The sequence below is a fragment of the Bos grunniens genome, chromosome 14 (assembly GCF_055505025.1).
Source record: "Bos grunniens cultivar Pamir isolate PY7600 chromosome 14, Bosgru_T2T1.0, whole genome shotgun sequence".
Lineage (NCBI taxonomy): Eukaryota > Metazoa > Chordata > Mammalia > Artiodactyla > Bovidae > Bos > Bos grunniens.
This window is the reverse complement of record NC_141178.1, coordinates 26,308,876-26,329,298: the sequence shown is the minus strand read 5'-3', so window position 1 is coordinate 26,329,298 and position 20,423 is coordinate 26,308,876. Positions and strand designations below refer to the sequence as shown.

The window sequence follows — 20,423 nt, the reverse complement described above, 5'->3', positions numbered from 1 at the left end:
CAATCACTTTTTTCTTTTCTCCCAAGGTAAGTCTTGTACTTTAATAACCCTAAGGCTTACTTGTTACATAATGGAATATGATGTCTTTCCCCAGCCCGTCATCTGTCTTAATTAAGCCATGCTCAACCATCAAGGCCTACAAGGCTCAGAAATACTGCAGCAAATCACCAAAGAATCAGGATTTAGTAAGTCTATTTCAAGGTCTATAATCTGTTAAGTATATCATGCTATCTCTCTAAACCAAAGTCAAGGATAATGTCTAAATCATCCTTCTAGTCTCTATACCAAGCACAAAGCAAGCACTCAACAAATATTTTTTGAAATAATAGTGAATGCATATGAGAGGGAAAGAGAGCTCCTTAAAACTTTAATGAATAACCTCATTTTTATACTGGATATCCAGGAATACAGGAGCACAAGATCGATGAAAGAGTCATAAAGTCAGTGTTAAACAATCCAAAACCCTGCAGTATAAAAGCTTGAATTTTAACTATGGATATAACCATGAAACTTCTACACAGTAACATTACTGTTTCAGTTCAGTTTAGTCACTCAGTCGGATCTGACTCTTTGTGACCCCATGGACTGCAGCATGTTAGGCCTCCCTGTCCATAGTCAACTCCCGGATTTTACTCAAACTCATGTCCATTGAGTCGGTGATGTCATTCAGCCATCTCATCCTCTTTCGTCCCCTTCTCCTCCTACCTTCAATCTTTCCCAACATCAGGATCTTTTCAAATGAGTCAGTTCTTTGTATCAGGGGGCCAAAGTATTAGAGTTTCAGCTTCAGCATCAATCCTTCCAATGAATACTGGAATACTGGAATAAAGGAAATCAGTCCTGATTTTCAGGAAAAATCAGGAAAATCACCCTGATTTTCCTCGGATGGACTAGTTGGATCTCACTGCAGTCCAAGGGACTCTCAAGAGTCTTCTCCAATACCACAGTTCAAAAGCATCAATTCTGTAGGAGTTGCTTGTATATTTTTGAGATTAGTTGTCTGTCAGTTGCTTCATTTGCTATTATTTTCTCCCATTCTGAAGGCTGTCTTTTTCACCTTGCTAATAGTTTCCTTTGATGTGCAGAAGCTTTTAAAGTTAATCAGGTCCCATTTGTTTATTTTTGATTTTATTTCCAATATTCTGGGAGGTGGGTCATAGAGGATCCTGCTGTGATGTATGTCAGAGAGTGTTTTGCCTATGTTCTCCTCTAGGAGTTTTATAGTTTCTGGTCTTATGTTTAGATCTTTAATCCATTTTGAGTTTATTTTTGTGTATGGTGTTAGAAAGTGGTCTAGTTTCATTCTTTTACAAGTGGTTGACCAGATTTCCCAGCACCACTTGTTAAAGAGATTGTCTTTAATCCATTGTATATTCTTGCCTCCTTTGTCAAAGATAAGGTGTCCATATGTGCGTGGATTTATCTCTGGGCTTTCTATTTTATTCCATTGATCTATATTTCTGTCTTTGTGCCAGTACCATACTGTCTTGATAACTGTGGCTTTGTAGTAGAGCCTGATTCATCGCAGCACTGTTTATAATAACCAGGACATGGAAGCAACCTAGATGTCCATCAGCAGATGAATGGATAAGAAAGCTATGGTACATATACACAATGGAGTATTACTCAGCCATTAAAAAGAATACATTTGAATCAGTTCTAATGAGGTGGATGAAACTGGAGCCTATTATACAGAGTGAAGTAAGCCAGAAGGAAAAACATAAATACAGTATACTAACGCATATATATGGAATTTAGAAAGATGGTAACAATAACCCGGTGTACGAGACAGTAAAAGAGACACTGATGTATATAACAGTCTTATGGACTCTGTGGGAGAGGGAGAGGGTGGGAAGATTTGGGAGAATGATATTGAAACATGTAAAATATCATGTAAGAAACGAGTTGCCAGTCCAGGTTCGATACACGATACTGGATGCTTGGGGCTAGTGCACTGGGACGACCCAGAGGGATGGTATGGGGAGGGAGGAGGGAGGAGGGTTCAGGATGGGGAACACATGTATACCTGTGGCGGATTCATTTTGATATTTGGCAAAACTAATACAATTATGTAAAGTTTAAAAAAAAAAAAAAAGCATCAATTCTTCGGCGCTCAGCTTTCTTTATAGTCCAACTCTCACATCCATACCTGACTACTGGAAAAACCAGAGCTTTGACTATACGGACCTTTGTGAGCAAAGTAATGTATCTGTGTTTTAATATGCTTTTTAGGTTGTTCATAACCTTTTTTCCAAGGAGCAAGAGTCTTTTAATTTCATGGCTGCAATCACCATCTGCAGTGATTTTGGAGCCCAAGAACATAAAGTCTGTCACTGTTTCCACTGTTTCCCCATCTATTTGTCATAAAGTGATGGAACCGGATACCATGATCTTAGTTTTCTAAATGCTGAGCTTTAAGCCAACTTTTTCACTCTCCACTTTCACTTTCATCAAGAGGATCTTTATTTCCTCTTCACTTTCTGCCATAAGGGTGGTGTCATCTGCATATCTGAGGTTACCGATATTTCTCCCAGCGTTGATTCCAGCTTGTGCTTCATCCAGCCCAGCTTTTCTCATGATGTACTTTGCATATAAGTTAAATAAGCAGGGTGACAATATACAGCCTTGAAGTTTTCCTTTCCTTATCTTGAACCAGTCTGTTGTTCCATGTCCAGTTCTAACTGTTGCTTCCTGACCAGCATACAGGTTTCTCAAGAGGCAGGTCAGGTGGTCTGGTAGTCCCCTCTCCTTAAAAATTTTCCAGAGTTTGTTGTGATTCACACAGTCAAAGGCTTTGGCATAGTCAATAAAGCAGAAGTTGACGTTTTTCTGGAACTCTCTTGCTTTTTTGATGATCCAAGGGATGTTGGCAATTTGATCTCTGCTTCCTCTGCCTTTTCTAAATCCAGCTTCAACATCTGGAAGTTCACGGTTCACATACTGCTGAAGCCTGGCTTCAAAGAATTTTGAAGAGAATTTTGGAGAATTTTGAGCATTACTTTACTAGAGTGTGAGATGAGTGCAATTGTGCGGTAGTTTGAGCATTCTTTGGCATTGCCTTACTTTAGGATTGGAATGAAAACGGACCTTTTCCATTCCTGTGGTCAATGCTGAGTTTTCCCAATTTGCTGGCATATTGAGTGCTGCACTTTCAGAGCTTCATCTTTTAGGATCTGAAATAGCTCCACTGGAATTCCATCACCTCCACTAGCTTTGTTTATAGTGATGCTTCCTAAGGCCCATTTGATTTCACATTCCAGGATGTCTGGCTCTAGGTGAGTGATCACACCATTGTGATTATCTGGGTTGTGAAGATCTTTTTTATATAATTCTTCTGTGTATTCTTGCCACCTCTTCTTAATATCTTCTGCTTCTGTTAGGTCCATACCATTTCTGTCCTTTATTGTGCCAATCTTTGCATAAAAAAGTTCCCTTGGTATCTCTAATTTTCTTGAAGAGATCTCTAGTCTTTCCCATTCTGTTGTTTTCCTCTATTTCTTTGCATTGATCACTCAGGAAGGCTTTCTTATCTCTCCTTGCTATTCCTTGGAACTCTGCATTCAAATGGGTATATCTTTCCTTTTTTCCTTTGCCTTTTGCTTCTCTTCTATTCACAGATATTTGTAAGGCCTCCTCAGACAACCATTTTGCCTTTTTGCATTTCTTTTCCTTGGGGATGGTCTTGATCCCTGCCTCCTGTACAATGTCATGAACCTCCATCCATAGTTCTTCAGGCACTCTGTCTGTACTGTTTAATGTAAGTAAAGTCTTCCCCTACCAGACTTTATTAGTTCTAGGTCTTATATGGCTTTGTTTTTCTCCCTTAATGTCTACCACAGTGCTTTCTATGGATATGGTAACAGAAATACTGTCTTTATTTTTAGTAACACCAACCCTTTGGTGGCTCCTGACAGATATTCAAATAAATATTTCTAGAAGGACAGAAGGGACTGAGAGAAGATTAGATAAAAATAACATTTGATGAAAGAATAATACATCTAACAAAGCTGAATTCAGTCACTTTGTTCTAAAATGTTTACCTAACAACCAAATGATTTAGTTACTACCCCCTCAGATAATCTATGAGGGGAGCCAAGTCATAAAACATGGTAAGTACTACAAAGACAGGATAATATTTAGTTACATATTATCTTAGACCCTGCAGTGAAGTAATTTCTTTAAAATATGTCCAACTTAAACTGACACAGAAATATTTGACTTCTAATTCTAGAAAATACATTACAAACTACCAATTTTTAAACTAGCATGAGAAAATTACATGAAACAAGTTTTTCAGAAATCTGGTATCATATTTTCAATATATGGCTGCAAAAAAAAAATGAATACCTTTAAAACTGGTGAAATCTTACAGCTCAAATAAGTACATGAGAAAATCTTCAGGGAACGAAAAATGGTGCTTTTTATAAGGGATTATTTTATTAAAACAGAGAGCAACGTATTAGGATAAATAAAATTAAAAGATTATTAAATTTTTTCAATTTCAACTTTTTAGATACTTGGAATATCTAAATTAACTGCTTTTTAATAACACATAGGCTTGCAGCTGTCAAAACTTTTCTCTGAATTTCTATATTCTGAAAATCCTTACCATTTAAATATCTACATAACACCTAGGAAGTTACCAGAGAAAATTTCCCTAGGGTGGGATTATATTAAAAGAAATAATCTAAGCCATTATACCAATCAACTAAAATGTTCTCAATATTAAAAAAATTTTTTTTCACCAGGATATTTTTATAACAGGTCATACTACCAAAAAGCCTTTCATTAATTAATTCCATACATTAATTACTGAGATGACATCTTTCATTCTTCAATAAGAGAACTAAAATATAACTACCCAAACAAGACAAGTTAGTATTTAATAAACTTGAAAATATTACAGAAACTATAAGTTCTGACAGGTGTTTGTTCTTATAAGCACATAAAATTTATTCTATCTAAATTTCAACTAGCTGCTTTCTAATAAGAGATCTTGTAAGTCAGATTTAACTGAAGAGTTAAAACCTACTTTTTTTCAAGTGACCCATCATGAGATATTTCAAATAACAAAATAAAATGTTTCCATGTGTATTTTTCCATTATTTCTAAAATAATTTCACTTCTTAACACAGAATTAACTGATCTTTAGGACAACCAGCTAACTTACAGTGTTAGTTGGGTCTTCTTGTAAAATTCGATCATATAGCTGAATAGCATCATCGTATCTATTTAAAAAGAAAAAGAAATATTAAGAATCATTACCTTAAAATTTAATGACAAATAGTAAATACAGAAAAGATTAACCTAGGAAGACTTTATATGTATTTACAATTACTACTAAGCATCTTCTGATCTTCACATAACAGTAAGTTTGATACAATGTCATTTTCTAAGCAAAAAAAAAAAAATCGTAAATAAAATATTTATAGAAAAACTTACTTCAAAAACATACTGATTCGACTTGGTCTAAATACAAAGGTAAAAACTACAGCTCAAAGAGATACCTCTGTGGTCCTAGTTACACCCAGAATTACAGCAAATAAATTATTTTTTAAGTTTAATTTTAACAAATATTTTCACAAGGAAATGATCTAAGTATTTTCTAAGTCATGTCTGATTCTTTCGTGACCCCATGGACTGTAGACTGCCAGGCTCCTCTGTCCATGGGATTTCCCGGTCAAGAATATTGGAGTGGGTTGCCATTTCCTTCTGCAGGGGATCTTCCCAACCCAAGGATCACACTAATGCTTCACAGGGGGATTCTTTACTACTGAGCCACCTGAGAAGCCCCAATCTAAGTGTTAATTCTCCTCTAATAAATATTTATGAGAGTTTTTCTTAGTTGAGCTGGTAAAGTTCAATTCATTAAGCACCTATTAAGGAATTCCCTGGTGGCTCAGTCGGTAAAGAATCTGCCTGCGTGCAGAAGACCTGGGTTGGATCCCTGGGTGGGGAAGATCCCCTGGAGAAGGAAATGGCAACCCACTCTGGTCTTGCCTGGAAAATCCCACGCACATGGACAGAGGAGCCCGGTGGGCTATAGCCCATGGGATCGCAAGATTGGACATGATTTAGTGACTAAACCAAGTATGTACACATAATATACTCTGCTGGGTTACAACCTCATATCAGTTCAGTTCAGTCATTCAGTCATTTCCAACTCTTTGCGACCCCATGGGCTGCAGCATGCCAGACTTCCCTGTCCATCACCAACTCCTGAAGATTGATCAAACTCATGCCCATCAAGTCACTGATGCCATCCAACCATCTCATTCTCTGTTGTCCCCTTCTCCTGCCTTCAATCTTTCCCAGGATCAGGGTCTTTTCCAATGAGTCAGTTCTTCACATTAGGTGGCCTAAGTATTGGAGCTTCAGCTTCAGCATCAGTCTTTCCAATGAATATTTAGGACTGATATCTTTTAAGATTGACTGGTTTGATCTCCTTGCAGTCTAGGGACTCTCAAGAGTCTTTTCCAACACCATAGTTCACAATCTCACATGGGAAACAAATTTATCAAATGAAAAAATAATCAAATATGACAGGATAAAACTAAGAAGCCAAGATTAACATTGTATGATAGTGAATGAAAAGGAGTGATACATCAGATACCACATAAAGCACTTTATCTAACAATACACTCCTATATATGGTAATCTTATTTGGAGTACAAGGATATAGCTAAGTGATTCTGAAATTCCTTCTTAATCATATCCATAACCCCCAACTCCCTTCCAATCAATTTCTTCACTTCCAAATAAAGATCTTTAGAGAAAGCAAAAATCTATGTTTAAAAATTTTATAGCAGTGTTTATAAAACTAGGGACAGAAGATATACTCTTGTGATCTATTCTTAAGGTCTCTATGATAATTTTTTAAGTTTTTCTCTTAATGATACTCAAGACATAGAATATTCTATATCATCACATGACACGTCCTTTAATCGAACACTGCCCCACAATTTTAATGATCAAGCCTGTATTTGTCATTACAGTCATGCCAACAGATAAGAATATTTTAACTAATGGTAGCAGACTACTGAGAAAATTAAAAGCAGACTTAATTTGTAAATATGATTATACCATGCAAAGGCCAAACAGCATCACTACATCCTAAGTTAATCAGAGTTAGCAATAGCTTAGAAAAAGAATATCACTTTGGAAATCAAATACATGATAATATTTGATAATAGGTATGCTAGCCTCACAAGAATCTGCAACTACAGAAACAGAAAATAAAATCATTAAATAATAATAAAACAAAACAATAAAGTATATAAACAAGGGCAAAAATTAATGCTAAAAAGCACTGGTTCTGACAAGACAAAGTACATGAGAATCACCTGGGGATCTTTTCCCAGGTATATAACCTTTGGGAAACATACTGGAAATGACAGAGGAAAATAGGAAACCATTCATTTCATTAATACAATGATACTAATAATCTGAATTCTTAGGATTTTCTAGTCTTTTTGGTATTTTATTATAAAACTTACATTGTCTTTACAGTTTGAAAACTATATACATAAGGCATTAAGATGTTCAAGCTGGTTTTAGAAAAGGCAGAGGAACCAGAGATCAAATTGCCAACAACTGCTGGATCATCGAAAAAGCAACAGAGTTCCAGAAAAACATCTATTTCTGCTTTCTTGACTATGCCAAAGCCTTTGACTGTGTGGATCACAAAAAACTGTGCAAAATTCTGAAAGAGATGGGAATACCAGACCACCTGACCTGCCTCTTGAGAAACCTGTATGCAGGTCAGCAAGCAACAGTTAGAACTGGACATGGAACAACAGACTGGTTCCAAACAGGAAAAGGAGTACGTCAAGGCTGTATATTGTCACCCTGCTTATTTAACTTATATGCAGAGTGCATCATGAGAAACGCTGGGCTGGAAGAAGCACAAGCTGGAATCAAGATTGCTGGGAGAAATATCAATAACCTCAGATATGCAGATGACACCACCCTTATGGCAGAAAATGAAGAGGAACTCAAAAGCCTCTTGATGAAAGTGAAAGTGGAGAGTGAAAAAGTTGGCTTAAAGCTCAACATTCAGAAAATGAAGATCATGGCATCTGGTCCCATTACTTCATGGGAAACAGATAGGGAAACAGTGGAAACAGTGTCAGACTTTATTTTTTTGGGCCCCAAAATCACTGCAGATGGTGACTGTAGCCATGAAATTAAAAGACACTTACTCCTTGGAAAAAAGTTATGACCAACCTAGATAGCATATTCAAAAGCAGAGACATTACTTTGCCAACAAAGGTCCATCTAGTCAAGGATATGGTTTTTCCAGTGGTCACGTATGGATGTGAGAGTTGGACTGTGAAGAAGGCTGAGCGCCGAAGAATTGATGCTTTTGAACTGTGGTGTTGGAAAAGACTCTTGAGAGTCCCTTGGACTGCAAGGAGATCCAACCAGTCCATTCTGAAGGAGATCAGCCCTGGGATTTCTTTGGAGGGAATGATGCTAAAGCTGAAACTCCAGTACTTTGGCCACCTCATGCGAAGAGTTGACTCATTGGAAAAGACTTTGATGCTGGGAGGGATTGGGGGCAGGAGGAAAACGGGACGAAAGAGGATGAGATGGCTGGATGGCACCACTGACTCGATGGGCATGAGTCTGAGTGAACTCCAGGAGTTGGTGATGGACAGGGAGGCCTGGCGTGCTGTGATTCATGGGGTTGCAAAGAGTTGGACATGACTGAGCGACTGAACTGAACTGAACCTGCAATACTATTTTATTTGATTCATCCATGCCCTTTGCTTAGAAGATCCAAAGATAGTAAAATACACATAGATAAAACAGATAAGCCAAAAGCAAAGGAATAAAAGGGTTAAGAAAAACTGTATCAATAAATCTTGCAAGAAAAAAATACAAGTGAAATACAAGTAAACCCTGTCTCACCTAAAGCACCAAGTTATAAAGGTAAGAAACAACAATCTGACTATAAAATGAATATAAAAACTTAAGAGACTCAGAACAGACAAAATAAGCTTTAAAAAAAAAAGGACAAAGTTGAAGGACACACTTTACAATTTTAGAACTACTACAAAGCTACAATATCATTATTGGATTCAATACAGTGTGGTATATAATAAACATATATATTGATGGAACAGAACTCAAAGCCCAGAAATAAACAATCACATAATTAACACTCAACTGATGTAATTGCCCAAGACAATTCAATGGGGAATGTAGTTTTTTCTGGTGCTAGGACAACCAGATATCTACAAAAGAAAGAATAAAGTTGGCATCTGCTTCATATCATAAAAAATATTAACTCAAAATGTGTCAATGATCACAATGTAAAAACCCAAACTATAAAACACTTAGAAGAAAATAGGTATAATTTTTGTGACCTTGAATTAGACAATGGTTTCTAGAAATAACACCCAAATGATAAGCAACAAAAGAAAAAGTGAACTTAACTTTTAAAAAATCAAAACATTTTGTAATCAAAGGACATCACTGAACAAGTGACAGACAAGCCATGTAATGCAAGAAAATTTTTGCAAATCAAATATATGTGATAAAAGACCTGTATCTAGACTATATATAAAGAACTCTTACAACTAAATAATAAAAAGACATAAATTAATCCAATTTAAAAACAGAAAATGTGAACAGACATTTCTCCAAAGAACATATATAAATGTCCAACAACTGCATGAAAAGATACTCAGATTTCTGGTTCCTGGTCTGGCACATAAAGACTGGAAATCATCACTCCTATACTCACAAGAAAAAGCTAAACATAATAAACCAACTACTCTTAGATCCATCAGACAACTAAACTTACAGGGAAAGCCACTGCATCCAAAACTGCCAGACAGGTGAAGACAATTAACGCTTATGCCATCAAAAGCTGTTACAACTAACAAATTCAGTGAAGTTGCAGGATACAAAATCAATATACAAAAATCTGTTGTTTCAATACACTAATAATCTTATCGGAAAGAGAAATTAAGAAAACAATCCCATTTATAACTGCATAAAAATGAATAAAATACCTAGAAATAATTTAATCAGAATTGAAAGCCCTATATATTGCAAATTTAAGATACTGATGAAAGAAACTGATACAAATAAATGAGGCACAAATAAATGAGATGATATCTCATGCTCAAGAATTGGAAAAATTAATATTGGTAAAATATCCACAGTACCCAAAGAAATCTATAGATTCTGTGCAATTCTTAAGATTCCAATGGCATTTCACAAAGAAATAGAACAAAACAATCCTAAAATTTGTATAGAATCACAAAAGATCTCAAAGAGCCAAAGCAATCATGAGCAAGAAAAACAAAGATGAAGGGATCAAGCTCTCTGATTTCAGACTATATTACAAAACTATAGTAATCAAAACAATATGGTACTGACATAAACAGACACATAGATCAATGGGACAGAACAGAGAGCCCACACATATATGGTCAATTAGTTTACAACAAAGGAGCTAAGAATATACAATAGGAAAAAAACACTCTCTTCAATAAATGATGTTGGAAAACTAGACAGCTGAGTGAAACTGGATCTCTGTCTTTATACCACATAGAAAAACTCAAACTGGATTAAAGAGCTGAACAGAAGATCCAAAACCATAAACCCCCAGAAGAAAACATAAATAGTAAGCTCCCTGACATCAGTATTGGTGATTTTTTGAATTTTACACAAAAAGCAAAGTCAACAAAAGCAAAAATAAACAAGTGGGACTACATCAAACTAAAAAGCTTCTGCACAGCAAAGGAAAACATCGACACAATGAAAAGGCAACCTATGGAATGGGAGAAAACATTTGCAAATCATATCTAATAAGAGGTTACTCGCCAAAATATTATAAGAACTTATATAATTCAACAGCAAAAATAAAACAAGCAATCTAAGTAAAAAGGAGCACAGGAATTGAATATACATTTTCCTAAAGAAGACACACAAATACATGAAAAGGTACTCAACATCAGTAATCAGGGAAGTGAAAATTAAAACCACAATGTTATATCATCTCATACCTGTTAGAATGACTATTATCAAAAAGACAAAACACACCAAGTCTTGGCAAGGATGTGGAAAAAAGGGAACTGGACTGTAGACGGAATGTAAATTGACACAGTCACTATGGAAAACAATATAAAGGTTCCTCAAAAAATTAACATAGAACTACCATTTGATAAAGTCAATTCCAATTTAGGGTATTCACTCAAAGGAAATAAAATCACTAACTTGAAAAGATATCTGAAGCCCCATGTTCACTGCAGCATTATTTACACTAGCCAAGGCATGGAAATAACAGAAGTGTTTATCAACAGATAAACAGATAAAGAAGTTTGACCCCTGAACAATACAGAGATCAGGAAAGCCTACATCACAGTTGAAATTCCATAAATAATACATAATAACTTAAACGTAGGTTTAAAAACCAAATCTCCATCAGGTTGAAATTCCGTATATATATATAACTTAGAATAGGCCCTCCATATACTTGGTCCTTCCTTATTCAAGATTCTACATACAGATTCAACAACTACAGACTGTGCAGCACTGTAATATTTACTATCAATAAAAAATTATGTGTTAAGTGGATCCACATGATTCAAACCCATGCTGTTCAAAGATTAACTGTATATATTAATACAATATAATATTAGCCATAAAAAGGAAAGAAATTCTGCCATTTATGACAACCTGGATGAACCTTAAGGGCGTTATGCTAAGTGTAGTAAGTCAAACCAAGAAAGATACTGTGTGATCTCACCTACATATAGAATCAAAGAGAACATGAACTCATAGATACATAGAACAGATTAGTGGTTGTCAGAGGAGGGGATGGGGAGTGGGAGAAATGGGTGAAGGTGGTCAAAAGGTACAAACTTCCAGTTATAAAATAAATTAAGTCTGGGACATAATACAACATGGTTTATTATAGCTAACAATACTGTGTTGTATAATTAAAAGTTGCTAACAGAGTAAATCTTAAACATTCTTATAAGAAAATAAAAATTTATAACTATGATGATGGAGGTTCAACTTATTATGGTAATCATTTCACAATATACATATACATTTATCAAATAATTATGCTATACATCTGAAACTAATATAATGTTATATATCAATTTCGGGCTTCCCTGGTGACTCAGCAGGTAAAGAATCTGCCTGCAATGCGGGAGACCTGTGTTCCATCCCTGGGTTGGGAAGATCCCCTGGTGGAGGGCATGGCAACCCACTCCAGATTCAAACATGACTGAGCATATTTTCCCCTTAGTCTTAGTCCCTATATAAATTATATCTCAATTAAAAAAAAAAAAAAATATATATATATATAATAGCTTCTATATTTTGAGTGCCTGTGAGGGTACTATACATATATCATTACTAATTCTCAAAACAACCCTGAAAAGCTGGTAATATTCTTGTTTTATAGAAGAATAAGACTGAAAAAACTTAAAGAAGTTAAATAATTTTCCAGGTCAATAGATAATAAATCCTTAGAAATAGGATATGAAGCCAGTTCTTACTCCAAAGCATGATCCCATTCCACAAGGCCAAAGATGATAAATGGATTCAAGTCATATGTCAAATTCTATCTAAGAGTAATAACTTGGAGGATTGATGCTGAGAAGTACTCTGACACTGTTCTGAAGCTGAGTAGCAAAAGATCTTGCATAATTAATGATGCTGCCACTGGTGCAGGAGGACCTAAATTTAAGACCCCATGTTTGCCATTTGAAAACAGGATCACACTATTTGTAAGATTCAGTTACCTCTCCATGGCTTCAAATCTCATGCCCGTTAGTCTCTTGACTCTGTGACTTCCAGGGAACTGTCTTCTCAACTCCTGAAGACAAAACTAAAAAAGAAAAAAATTATAAAAAGACTTGACGGGCAGTAATTACACTACATATACTAAATGATCTACAAGGAATGCCTTTCATAGTCTTCAGTGTATCTTCTTAAATAGTTTCATTACTGAGATCTAATGACATAAATGAAATTAATCAGTAAAGAAAAATGGAGTGAAAGAACAACTGTGAATTTATAGTGAGGACAATAGTGAGTTCTCAGAAACTAGTCAAACTCTTAACTAAGAAAATGAGATTATGGGATCCACTAATAACTCTTTGAATACTATCATATCACTCCTCCTTAAAAACTGCTTCCATAATGAATCAAGCCCATCTTAACTAACTACAACAGTTTACTGGCCTTTTCTTCCTAACTACTGCATAAGCAGTCTCTAGATAAAAATTAAGCTCTTTGGTAGTACACTGAAGTCTTGATCAAATATTATTAACTTTAATTTTGCCTTGTTCAAATAATATATTAATCAATCACCTTGTCACAATACTTGTCCTGATTTAAGGCCATAAAATACAGACACAGTATCAATGGAGTACCAATCTTCTTTTGGCAGATATTCATAATTCACCCATCAACTCAACTAAACAAATAATCAAATATTTATTGAGCATGAGGGATTATAAGAGTCTTAGAAATGTTAAGGATGATAAAAATGATCCTTTCTAGTGCCCCAAAACATGTGATTAAAAATGCATTTAACTAATTAACAGATTATTAATCATAAGAAAATAAGTTTTAATATTATTTGGCAGTATAGCTTCAAAGTCTGTGTCTGTAAATTCTATAATAAAAATATTCAAGTTAATTAAAACTGGAAATGATGTTCAATTAGTTCTCTAATATCATGCAAAACTCATAGTACTAGTTCAGTCAAGCTAACTGTGCTGAAATTCTGAACCATTAAAAAAATACTGTTACAAAAAAAGTTATCTAATCACTTGATCTCCTACTTTATCAAATGGCATTTTGCTATACAAAAAATAATTTCAAAATCTCCTGCAAAAAATAAGCTGCCACCTCTTTGGTATTCAAAAGACTATGCCTCATAGGTTTTAAAGGTAATACAAAGCTTTTGTGGAATATTTTTTATCATGGGCAACTCCACCAGAATAAATGTACTGCTAACATAAATTACAATGAAAAGGACAATGCCCATTAGACTTGTATATGTTATCCAGGTATTTCTACTCTCTGGTATTGTTTTTTTGTATTTCTTCTTGGCTTATGAGGAAGCAGCATGAAGGAGCACTAAAGAGGTCAGGATTACAAAACAGAAACCACTGCTTCCTGATTTATACAATAAATACAGTGATACTATGAAACAAGTCAAATTAAGAAATAATTATATAGATCAAATAAAGCATGCAAAATAAAAATAAAAATGATGTAAAGCATTTAGAATAATGCCTAGCATATGAGTGTTTAAAAATATAGCTATTATTTTTCTTTAAAATTGATTAAAATTAAATTACAACTTACTTTCATAATGCATCAGGCCTCACTTAAATACCCCATGGAAAAGAAATGCAAAAAAGCAAAATGGCTGTCTGGGGAGGACTTACAAATAGCTGTGAAAAGAAGAGAAGCGAAAACCAAAGGAGAAAAGGAAAGATATAAACATCTGAATGCAGAGTTCCAAAGAATAGCAAGAAGAGATAAGAAAGCCTTCTTCAGCGATCAATGCAAAGAAATAGAGGAAAACAACAGAATGGGAAAGACTAGAGAGCTCTTCAAGAAAATCAGAGATACCAAAGGAACATTTCATGCAAAGATGGACTCGATAAAGGAGAGAAACGGTATGGACCTAACAGAAGCAGAAGATATTAAGAAGAGATGGCAAGAATACACAGAAGAACTGTACAAAAAAGATCTTCATGACCCAGATGATCACGATGGTGTGATCACTCACCTAGAGCCAGACATCCTGGAATGTGAAGTCAAGTGAGCCTTAGAAAGCATCTCTACGAACAAAGCTAGTGGAGGTGAGAGAATTCCAGTTGAGCTATTCCAAATCCTGACAGATGATGCTGTCAAAGTGCTGCACACAATATGCCAGCAAATTTGGAAAACTCAGCAGTGGCCACAGGACTGGTAAAGGTCAGTTTTCATTCCAATCCCAAAGAAAGGTAATGCCAAAGAATGCTCAAACTACCGCACAATTGCACTCATCTCACACACTAGTAAAGTAATGCTCAAAATTCTCCAAGCCAGGCTTCAGCAATATGTGAACCATGAACTTCCTGATGTTCAAGCTGGTTTTAGAAAAGGCAGAGGAACCAGAGATCAAACAGCCAACATCTGCTGGATCATGGAAAAAGCCAGAGAGTTCCAGAAAAGCATCTATTTCTGCTTTATTGCCTATGCCAAAGCCTTTGACTGTGTGGATCACAAAAAACTGTGGAAAATTCTGAAAGAGACGGGAATACCAGACCACCTGACCTGCCTCTTGAGAAATCTGTATGCAGGTCAGGAAGCAACAGTAAGAACTGGACATGGAACAGACTGGTTCCAAATAGGAAAAGGAGTACATCAAGGCTGTATATTGTCACCCTGTTTATTTAACTTATATGCAGAGTACATCATGAGAAATGCTGGACTGGAATAAGCACAAGCTGAAATCAAGATTGCCGGGAGAAATATCAATCACCTCAGATATGCAGATGATACCACCCTTATGGCAGAAAGTGAAGAGGAACTAAAAAGCCTCTTGATGAAAGTGAAAGTGGAGAGTGAAAAAGTTGGCTTAAAGCTCAACATTCAGAAAATGAAGATCATGGCATCCGGTCCCATCACTTCATGGGAAATAGATGGGGAAACAGTGGAAACAGTGTCAGACTTTATTTTTCTGGGCTCCAAAATCACTGCAGATGGTGACTGTAGCCATGAAATTAAAAGACGCTTACTCCTTGGAAGGAAAGTTATGACCAACCTAGATAGCATATTCAAAAGCAGAGACTACTTTGCCAACAAAGGTTCATCTAGTCAAGGCTATGGTTTTTCTGTGGTCATGTATGGATATGAGAGTTGGACTGTGAAGAAGGCTGAGCGCCAAAGAATTGATGCTTTTGAACTGTGGTGTTGGAGAAGACTCTTGAGAATCCCTTGGACTGCAAGGAGATCCAACCAGTCCATTCTGAAGATCAGCCCTGGGATTTCTTTGGAAGGAATGATGCTAAAGCTGAAACTCCAGTACTTTGGCCACCGCATGTGAAGAGTTGACTCATTGGAAAAGACTCTGATGCTGGGAGGGATTGGGGGCAGGAGGAGAAGGGGATGACAGAGGATGAGATGGCTGGATGGCATCACTGACTCGATGGACGTGAGCCTGAGTGAACTCCGGGAGTTGGTGAAGGACAGGGAGGCCTGGCGTGCTGCGATTCATGGGGTCGCAAAGAGTCGGACACGACTGGTCGACTGATCTGATCTGATCTGATGAGTATTTTAAGTCATGTTCTGTACATGATGCTGCTGCTGCTACTAAGTCGCTTCAGTCGTGTCTGACTCTGTGGACCCATAGACGGCAGCCCACCAGGCTTCCCGTCCTTGGGATTCTCCAGGCAAGAACATTGGAGTAGGTTGCCATATCCTTCTCCAATGCATGAAAGTGAAAAGTGTAAGTGAAGTCGCTCAGTTGTGTCCGACTCTAGTGACCCCATGGACTGCAGCCTACCAGGCTCCTCCATCCATGGGATTTTCAAGGCAAGAGTACTGGAGTGGGGTGCCATTGCCTTCTCCGTCTGTACATGTTAGGATTTTCTAATAATTTTAAGATATACATTTAAAATATCTCAAAACAACATTTAATGTTATGTACAACATAAGCCATTTAACAACCCAAAAGACAAATCTGTTTTAAACTATATGTTTAACTCTATAATATAGTATAAACCACCTATTAAGTAAACTACCTTCACCAACTAATTTAACCTCTTCAGTGAAACTGGGATACTAAATATCTACTTTTCAGGATTGCTAAAAAGATATAAAAACATAATGTGTCCCAAAGTACCTAGTCCGTCCTACCAACTCAAGACTAGCACTAAAAAGCAGCTACAGAAAGCATTCACTACAAGCCACATACTGCTTATACATACTTTGTGAAGGAAATTAAATATAACATAAAATATACTCACCAATGCCAAGTCATCCCGACCATAGTCGAGGGCTGCAATCATCACCTGTTCATATATGATCCAAACTAAATACACAAACAGGAAAAAACTGAATTTAATATAAAAATCTCACAACAGAAATTAGATAATGAATTTTTCTTGCTTCTGATATTTTAAAGAACATTATTTACAACTGAAAAGTGATTTATTATATTACATCTGGAATTAAGGAAAAAGCATCCTGAAATTTTTAGCAATGCATAATATTTTAACATCTTACCAGGTTAAAAAAAAGTCATTATTTAATAACTTTCCTGTTTTAAAAGATTCATTGTGAAATACATTTCTGATCTGCCCAGGACTACAGCCTTGTGAGCTTTAAAACAAAAATGTCTATTTGATAGCTTCACTACTACCAATAATTATAAGTCCCTCTAAAAATAAAAGTTATCATTCAGACTTCCTGAGAAGTATTTTAAACATTAATAAATCATGGATTGATATTAAGAGCAGAAAAATAATAATGGCAGGATTAAAAAAAAAAACTAAACTGTAAATGAAACATGTGCTGAGCATGAACTATTATAATAGATTTAAAAACTTACTATCATCTCCAAGCTTAGAAGCATATTCACTAATTAATTCCTCTCCAACTTCCACAATTTGCTCACTATTTCGTGAGTTTTCTTCTCTCCATTTTCTCATTTTATCTCGCATTTCTGAAAAAAATAAGCTTGCAATTATATATACAAATATTTGATTAATGTCAAACAAATTGACAAGATGAAATCAACTTTCACCTTGTGTAAAGAAAATACACTCACACTAATATAAAATCTGTGGTGTCTCAAATTTCATAAAGTGGAAAATCAATTTAACAAGAGCAACAGATCCTTTAGAAGACTGAAAATGCAACTGATATTACAGCTATCTTTACTATATGGCATTGATCTGCTACAAAGATCCTCTATCCCTTCAGGCAACTATGGATCATGATTTTTTGAGGTTACAATGTTTGGAATTTGACAAAAGCTAAGGATTATTTTTTCAGAAAACTGAATAATATTACACACTGAACTCTCAAAAAATTCAAAGTGCTCCACTGACTCAAGAATATAAAATTTTCATAATAAGGGTATCATATTAGGCTATCAGCACTGAACGAACATTTATCACAAAACTCCCTTAAAACATTACTACAACAGTCCATATAACATACAAAATACAATTACATAAGGAAATCAACACAGAAAAATTAAGACAAAGGAAATTTTTGCTTATATATAAAGAATAAAACGAATAATGTAAAGTAAGGTCAAAGGCACTAGCAAACAATGAAAGTTGAGAGAACAACTTTGCATGTTATAATACGATAGGGAACTCTGGAATTTCAAAGAACAGCATTTTGATAAAAGCAGAAATTATAACTGGGGGTGGGAGAGTACCTAATCAGAAAAAAAGATCCCTTTTTTATATAGTTAAGGTAGAATGAACTGTCCAATTCACCAGGTACATACATACTTTCTACTCTTACCTCTGAAAAATCTTACATATTCATATAAAGTTACCTTCTTCCTTCTACTGACACACATGTTGTATAGATTTAAATAGCTGATTTGAGTTGTTATTGAATGTTACTGAATACATGAGTTAAATTATCAATAACAATATGCTATTCTTCTAGAGAATAAATAAAAGAGAAACACGTGGGATTTTCACTACTTTTATATGTACAGTTCAAAGTCTACAAAAGAAAACACAAATAATCATAAGATGATAATAGACCCTACCTGAATTTACAAAAAAATGGTCTTATTAACAAGCGGAGACATTACTTTGCCAACAAAGGTCCCTCTAGTCAAAGCTATGGTTTTTCCAGTAGTCATGTATGGATGTGAGAGTTGGACTATAAAGAAAGCTGAGTGCCAAAGAATTGATGCTTTTGAACTGTGGTTTTGGAGAAGACTCTTGAGAGTCCCTTGCACTGCAAGGAGATCCAACCAGTCCATTCTAAAGGAAATCAGTCCTGTATATTCATTGGAAGGACTGATGCTGAAGCTAAAACTCCAATACTTTGGCCACCTGACGCAAAGAACCCATTCATTTGAAAAGACCCTGATGCTGCGAAAGATTGAAGGCAGGAGGAAATGGGGACAACAGAAGATGAGATAGTTGGATGGCATCACCGACACGATGGACATGAGTTTGAGTGAACTCCGGGAGTTTGTGATGGACAGGGAGGCCTGGTGTGCTGCGATTCATGGGGTCGCAAAGAGTCGGACATGACTGAGCGACTGAACTGAACTGACTGAATGTGCTAAGGGACTGGGAAATTGCCCAACACACCTAGATTAGGGGGAGAGGGCAAAGGAAAGGAAAGCAGTTTCTACTGGACATTGCAAAATGGAGCTCAGGTTAATTCTTCATTTATATAACCCATTACAGGGGTGGGGAACATGTTTCTCTGTCAAAGACTTCTCCTAGAGACCCTGAGAAAAAAAAATCTGAAGCTTCAGTCACCAGAAGAGGAAAAATAAAGAGAGCAGGGTAAAATAGGGAAGAACAAACCTGACTCCATATTTGATCTGTTCCGTTTAGTTTAACCTTTGTATTCTATTGCTTTTTTTACAAGTTAAGAATGCTGCATAATGGGAACAGTGCCTGGCGCAAAGTACTGAAATATATGTTTAATATGTCATTTAGCATATAGACTAATACAGTAATTAGAGCTAGGTGTAGATGATTACCCACAGAAGACATTAAATCTTTTTCAAGCTCTTTGAAGCTGATGAAACCTCTGAACCAACTTTTTCCAGAAATATGTACATGTTTAAAAACATTCTTAGGAAAAAAAAAGAAAAAAAAAAAAACAAAAACATTCTTAGGGATGTTCAAGTGGGAGGGGCCATGGGTAAACCTATGGCTGTTTCACGTTGATATTTGGTAGAAACCAATCCTTCAATTAAAAACAAATACATTTAAAAAAATAAATAAAGAGAAAACACACACACACATTCAATTTTGCATATGATTTCAGGACATTCACAGACCACATAACATCTATGTCTGCATCAGTCAGGAGTCTATTGAACTCAGGATTCATCATCACCAATAACAAATTAATAAGAGGGCTAAGGAAAGGACTACTGAGGACATCAAAAATTAAGGAGCAAACAGATGTAGAGAATGCAGCAAAGTTCTGAAAAATAATAAGAGAGCCTAATGCTATTAAGAAACCAACATAAGAATTGTTCAGAGGGAATGATCTGCAATGACAAATGTAATAGATGTACAAAACAGATACATTAGACTGGGCATTAGATCTCTCTAGAAATTTTACTGAACTAATAGAGTACTGAAACCAATTTGTGGTTGTTTGACTGAATAAAGAGAAGTAGAGACAGTGAGAATATACAACTAAAATCCCCTCATTTTCAATAA

The 20,423-nt window shown here is 35.7% G+C and overlaps 1 protein-coding gene across 1 annotated transcript in view; it reads right to left on the bottom strand.

Annotated features, from left to right (window-relative positions):
- Positions 1-20,423, bottom strand: part of EMC2 (ER membrane protein complex subunit 2) — a 52,077-nt gene that overhangs the window by 28,352 nt on the left and 3,302 nt on the right. The window contains exons 2-5 of the mRNA XM_086336315.1: positions 17,588-17,701; positions 17,004-17,068; positions 12,774-12,859; positions 5,171-5,228 (exon numbers count right to left, since the gene is read on the bottom strand). Coding sequence (XP_086192441.1) covers positions 5,171-5,228; positions 12,774-12,859; positions 17,004-17,068; positions 17,588-17,701 — 323 coding nt within the window. The remainder of the gene's footprint in view (positions 1-5,170; positions 5,229-12,773; positions 12,860-17,003; positions 17,069-17,587; positions 17,702-20,423) is intronic.